General features: G+C 42.2%; 1 protein-coding gene across 1 annotated transcript in view; it reads right to left on the bottom strand.

Moving 5' to 3' along the window:
• adam8b (ADAM metallopeptidase domain 8b) overlaps window positions 1-6,948 on the bottom strand; it is a 24,614-nt gene that overhangs the window by 4,158 nt on the left and 13,508 nt on the right. The window contains exons 19-22 of the mRNA XM_050060456.1: window positions 2,738-2,858; window positions 2,481-2,640; window positions 2,308-2,346; window positions 254-304 (exon numbers count right to left, since the gene is read on the bottom strand). Coding sequence (XP_049916413.1) covers window positions 254-304; window positions 2,308-2,346; window positions 2,481-2,640; window positions 2,738-2,858 — 371 coding nt within the window. The remainder of the gene's footprint in view (window positions 1-253; window positions 305-2,307; window positions 2,347-2,480; window positions 2,641-2,737; window positions 2,859-6,948) is intronic.

Raw genomic sequence — 6,948 nt, 5'->3', positions numbered from 1 at the left:
GACATGTCACATATTGAACATCCTATCACTCATTTAGACAAAAGCAGATCTGAACATAGGGCCCAGGTTGAAAACAACATTAGTTCCCCTTTAAGGCAAGAAACTCTAGTTACAGCAGCACAACAAACATTTAGAAGACCTCACATCAGAGAAGCTGGTGCCAACAAATCTAAATCAGTTATTAGAGTTGTTGGTTGAAGATCAGCTTCAGGACTGTTGAAGTGAAGTGAGGGCAGCTGCAGGTGTGACTCACCTGTGTGTTACTCAGCGAAGGTAAAGGTTTAGATGGAGGTAGAGGTTTTGTCTGTGGAAGACAAGAACACATTTGTTTTATTCATCACTTTAAATTCTCAAAGTTAACAGACTCAACAGACCTGACGTGGAGTTAAATCTGGTGATATTCTATATTTTCTTCGTGTCATTAAATCCCATAAAAAGAGCCAAACCAACACAGGACGTCAGATGTTATCTTCTTCCTGTGTGTCACAGAGCTCCATTGTTTTTCAAAAGCTATTCATCAGTGAGACACACTGTTCAGACACAGTCACACTGAGTGACGTGTCCCTTAATGACCATAAACACACTGTACACTGTAGTTTATTATGACTCAATACCACATACACCCAGGCCCACCATCAGGGGGGGTCAAAGAGTACAGGTGACCCCAGCCCAAGGCCAAGGGGGGCCCCAGAAAAGGTCAATCCATCAAGTGACGCAGACTCATGTTAGCGGATAACACCTGCTGTATTGGAAAACACAGGTATCATATTCATGTAGAGGACCTGAAGCATCCAGTGGGATCAGCCATGTTGAAAAGGGGCCAAATAACGCTCCAAAGTTAAGCTACATTTTGGTGAGGGAACAAGGAACACTGCCTTTTTCAAAATGGTGTGTTTGAAATGTTTCTGCACACTGAGCTCTCTGAGCAGTCTTGTATTGTATACATTGGATATAAGTGTAAAGCTGTGAGTTGACAAACATAAACTCTTCACACAGTCTGACCTGTGTTAATCACAGTAGCCTCAAGAATGAATCAGTAAATGAAGACAAATATTTGTTCACTCATGATTTGATCTGATGATTTAATGCTTTTCAGTCAACGTTTGATCTTAGTTTTTTCAGTCATTCAGCAGAGGTGTCACATGTGTCGGCCCAGGACACACACGTGACACCTCTACTCTTTAGTATGAGAGAATAATGTCTCAACACAGAGACGATACAAAGTACATGTGGAAATATAGTTAATAGTATTATATTTGCAGGAAGTATAAAGTGATGTTTATGTCGTGTTTATATCCCCAACATCGAACACCTTGTCCCCCGCGCCCATATGTCCCAACAGCTGTTCTGCACACATCGTGCTGCCGCCACAAATACTCACTTCAGCACCAAATGTGGATTAATCCGCGCTTAAATATAGTCCCCAACAAATGTGCTGTTTCCTCCTGTTTGTTTGATAAAATATGCAGCATCCAGTATAACCATGCAGTATATTTCTGATGTGTTTGTAAATCAAATGTTCAGTATGAACCAACGAGCCACAGAGAGTTCTGAGAGTCGCACAAACACACTGACTTCATTCACTTCCTTTTGCCCTTATTCCATAAAAAATACACATTCCTACTGAGCTGATTATGTGACTAATGAAAATGAATATTTCACTAACACTCTGGTTTACATGCAGCTGAGCATACTGTGATTAACATTCAGTTTACAACCAGCGGCAGACGAGTTTGAGCGTGCCTCCTTTTTCATTCCTTTAATTACTCTCTTGCAAAGGTCAGCCCTGTGATGTGTGCACGTGGCCTAATACCTGCTGATATCCAAGGCTTTCATATATAAAGGCAGGTGTGACTCACAGATGTGGGCTTTACTTGTGGGCATGCATCTCTCCCTCAGCCGTGCAAACTGTTGGCTGGTTGGTTTGTGTGCAACATAACACATCCATGACAGAACAGGGACGAGGCTGTGTCCAAAGAATGCTCCGAAAACCTGATTAACATCTGCGTGTATCACACATGTCTTAATCTGGATTATCCAAATGGAATATACTGTTTACGTGTTTGAATAATAGTGTAGTATTAGTTTGCATGTGAACACACTCAGTGTTGGTTCTGGTCGTTTCATGGGGTCTATACACCGTTGAGCAGTGTCACGCCACACGTCTGGACACAGATAACTTTCTCCATGTATTATTAAATTTTTCGAACTTTAGCAGCCGCTCTAAGTTGCCAGCTCTGAATGTGATCCTCAGTTTGCATTATGCATCAGATCATATTGCAAGTTTCTCTTTTCTTTGTAGCTTACCGGCTCAGTTTGTGAGGTCACACACTCTGACTTTGGTGGCTGGAAGAGAAAGAAAAGAAGTATCAGAGTACTTTGACATTATAAAGCGTCCGTCTGTAACCTGCCCACACACGAGTTCATCCCTGAGCATGAATTTCCATGAGTAATTGCTTTAGTCTCGGTGCTGTCTGTACCTGTGGAGCAGCTCTGCAGGGACTCACACGAACCATCAGAGGAGTGCAGGCTTGTGTTGCTGTTGACTCCATGAAAGTGGGCTGACTGATCTGAGGTCTGTCTTTAACACTCGACTCCTGGAACATCGGGTTCAGCTTGTCGGGGGCTGAATGCACTTTCCTGTGAACACCACATGTTTTCAGCTGAGGAAGTAGAGAACAAAGACACAGACGCAGACAGAGCCGGACATGAGACACAGGAGAGTTGATCCAAGTACCTTTTGGAGATGTAGTTGTCCATGTTGTCCTTTCTGCAGCACATCAGCCCTGCAGTCACCGCAGTGATCACCACCAGGATGGAGACAGTTGCACACACACCGGCTATTATCCCAATCTGACCTGCATGTGTGGACATGGAAGTGACACTGTTACAGCTGCACATTGTTATAACATCATATCTGTTGTTATAATCTGTTCTGTACGTGGCGAGACGATTGAACGATTGGATGCACTCCTTTGGTCCACACTGAAATATCTTTATATGATGTTCATGTCCTGCAGAGGATGAACTGTAGTAACTCTGGTGACCCTTTGACGTCTTATTTAGCATCATCATCGCGTCAAAATGAAATCTGTCTAGTTTGATTTATGACTAAATATCTGACATGTAACTCCTGACATTCCCACTGTGCTGTGTTCAGTGCTCATTAGCAGGTCTTAGATGTTAAACATTAACATGCTAAACATCAGCCGTTAGCATTTAGCTCTCAGCTACAGTGTGACAGAAATGGTCTCATTAAACAAGACAAATGTTCTGAGTTCCAGAGTCTCTGAATGCACTGACCGCATGAGTTATTCTTTCATACTGTTACAGCAACACACCGACTGATAACAATGAGACGTGTTTCTTGTTTTAACAAGAGGCTGATTTGTGTAATAACAGGAAGTCTTTGAGACATGAAGATCATTTTGTTAAAATAAGAAATGTTTCTCATTAAAAACAAAATCGTATTAATAAAGTGAGACGATCAATGACAAACAATAAAAAGATTGAATTGTACAATGACAAAGCTCGGTGACAAAAACAAGAAGAAAGCTGTTCTTCAGAAAAGGGTAGTGTAATATCCAGTCAGCAGTTGTATTATTAGATGTTTTCAGACTGGAGGAACTTCATCATGGTTCTGAAACCCCCTTTTATTGTGTCCAAACCACAAGAACTAGGAACAACCATAGTTATTACAATGCAGTTTTGAGGGACAACTTTAGCAGCTCCCATTTCAGAGTCCGTGCTGGGGTTGAGCCCAATACTCGGATGAAACAAGTGTCCGGTACAGACAAAGTACTTTTTACGAATACAAGTAAAGTAAAGTAAGTGTAAATTGAAGAAAAGTAAGTGTAAAGTAACCTAGGGAGCATCAGGCGGGATTTCAACGTTGAATTCTAGTTGAAAACACAGTGATTTTTGGTCTGAACGTCTAAAACCTCTTTTCATCTTTTCAAGCAGCTAAAATGCGCTCGCAGCATCAAGTTGCACATTGAAGAGAGACGATACTGATACGTGTGCAGATGTTTCTCTAAAGTCATGTTGCACTGGTGGCTGAAATGTGGTTTACACAAAGACATGATTTCAACACATTTAATGTTTAATATAAAATGTCATAAATATATATATAAGCTACACGTGTGCAGTCTGTGTGCTGCCAACAAGAAGCTTACAGATCTGTACATTCTGCATGATTCCTGCTGTAAAGCACATGCACAACTACTTTGCTGTTACGGTTCAATCAAAGTCTTTAAACAGTCAGTCAAAAAAACTTTTATGTTTGAACGATTTTTAAACGTCTTTTCAACGGAAATTTTCAGTTTCAGTTTCAGTTTTCAGATGTGATCAAAAATGATCTGAATCTTAATTCTGGAATTGTTCTGTAAATAATTTTCCAATGAATAATAAATATAAAAGTTGTTATATATAGTAACAGCTTCTGATTAGGTCCCGCCTGCTTTTGATTTAAACCACACCCGCTTTTAGTCCTCCGCCCATTCCGAGTATAAATACGGATACAGATAATTTAGTTGGTGGAACAGATACAGACACAGATAATGGTGTACTCGCTCATCCCTAATGCGTACTCTGCAGCACAAAAGGAACCATGACTGATGTTAAGTGTACGCTGACTGGTCGAACATTGGAGCCAGTGCACCGCAACAAACAACAAACAACAAACAACAGCCAAAACAAAACCTAAAGCTTTGGACCGACGATGAAGTCCAGGCGCCACTGAGCATATACGTATGCGACGGTGGAAATTCAACATGATTTTTGACTTGTCAATGGAAAATAATGCAAATACCAACGGCTGGTTTGTTTACATCAGATCCTAACAGGATGTGATGTAAACAAACGAGCACACCAACAAACCTCAGATTGTTTCAGTGTTTCCTACTGAAGACGTCCTGACCTGCTCCATGCGTCAGCACTCAGACTGTGCCACGTGCCATTTGTCGCCACCCTGGCTCTATTTTAGCTCAGCTTTGTTCACCTCCACCCTGTTTTCAGACCAACAGCAAAGAGTTACAGAGCACAGCTGGACATGAACTATGTTGTCCACCTGCCTCTGTGTCTGGTGGCTTCCAGTATCTGCCGCCTGTCAGTGGGTTACTGTTGATCACTGGCTGATGAGTGAAGTAAGTCTCGCAGCCACTTACAGATTCTACCTGCATCTGGCTGGCAACAGCTGCTGTTACTTGGGCTCGCTCAGGGCTCAGTGGGCTCCCTGAATGTTGTTGTCACTCATAGTGTATCTGGACACTTTTTTGGCTCCATCAGCCAGAGTTCGTTCACTCGCTGTATGTTAAGAAGAGGTGTTACAGTACGTCAAGCCAGTGTACTGTACGTATTGGTGATGCAAATGCAAACAGAAAAAAGCCCTTGAGCGTATGAAGCTCTCATGAGGGCAGGCTCCTCTCAGGGAGTCGACACAACTGTTTGGTCTGAAAACGTTGATACGTTTCACCATAATTGCATCAATGAGGCATCTTAAGGTTAAAACACAGGTTACACAAGGTCTTGCATTTGTTCTGGTGATGAGAGACCAACGTGCTGTAAAGCATGTGCTGAGGAAACTTCAGCCTGCTCCGTGTGACAGCATCTCTTCTTCCTCATTTATCTGTGTTTTTAGCCGATTACTTTGAAGACTAAATCATTGCACAATCACTGAGCAAGCTTTGACCGTAACAACAGGGCGGTGCATGAATGAAACAGCACTTCTGCGCTTCACTTTGCTCCTCTTGAAGTCACTGAGCTCTTTAGTTCTGGTTAGATACAGCAGATGTTAACACAAGCTTTACAGAGTTTCACTTTTTCTTCTACAACATAAAATATGTTAGTAAATGCACTGTTTGTAAAACTTGAAGCTTTTGTGTCGTATAAAAGGCTGTTGCTAATAAGCTAACATTAAGCTATAAACCAGGGGTGTCAAACATACGGCCCGGGGACAAGAACCGGCCCACCAAAGGGTCCAATCTGGCCCACTGGATGACTTTGCACACCTAATGTTGATGCACTAGTGAAGGCTGATTTCAGAACACGATCACGGCGACCACGGCTTTACAGATCCATTGTGGTGGCAGTGTTGAAGTCGTGTGACTGTGGTGTAGTTCGTTCATAGCAGACGTGTCAAAGTCATTTTAGCACACAGGCCACATACAGTGCAGTCTGATGGCAGGTGGGGCTGACCAGTGAAACCATTGCACAATATCCTATCAATGACAACATAATGCTGGAAGAAGAAGAAGTAGAATTTAAAAACACTGATCCATTTGCTGTGCAGATGACAAACAGCCTGTGATGTCTCCAGAAGACTAAATGCATTTTTTCCACAGTCTGCTGCTCACTGTCATTACATGTGCATGTTTCTACACATTTCCTCTCCTGTGTCATAATCCCAACATCACCACACCAAACTACAGAGAGAGAAAAGACCTGTGTTGTGGTCGAGGGTGAAAAAGCCTCTGAGGCAGCGTTTGACATGAAGAAAGCAACTCATTGTTTAACTCGCCCTCTTCCACCTCTCAGCCTTCACAAGTGCAAAGTCATCCAGTGGGCCGGTTCTGGCCCCTGGGCCGTATGTTTGACACCCCTGGTTTATAGTCTAACGTTAGCTTTTTACTTCTGGCAGTTGCATTTACATTAAACAAGAAGAATCATAAAAGTTGTGTTTATGTGTGAAGATTATGTTGCTGAACAAAACCTGTGAGGATCATAAACCTGAGTTCACCACACATCTTATTTTCTGCAATAATCCAGAATACAATAGAAGAATGCTGTTGGCCTGTTGATGAGGGAACCAGGGCGATGCTAACAACAACATCCCTGCAGCTCTCTCTGCTCCTTGTGTAAAAAATACAACTTCTGTTGTTTTACTATATAATGATGAAAACTCTGTGTGTGTGTGTGTGTGTGTGTGTGTGTGTGTGTGTGTGTGTGTGT

This window comes from Epinephelus moara, chromosome 13, assembly GCF_006386435.1.
Source record: "Epinephelus moara isolate mb chromosome 13, YSFRI_EMoa_1.0, whole genome shotgun sequence".
Lineage (NCBI taxonomy): Eukaryota > Metazoa > Chordata > Actinopteri > Perciformes > Serranidae > Epinephelus > Epinephelus moara.
This window is presented reverse-complemented; position numbering and strand designations above follow the sequence as displayed.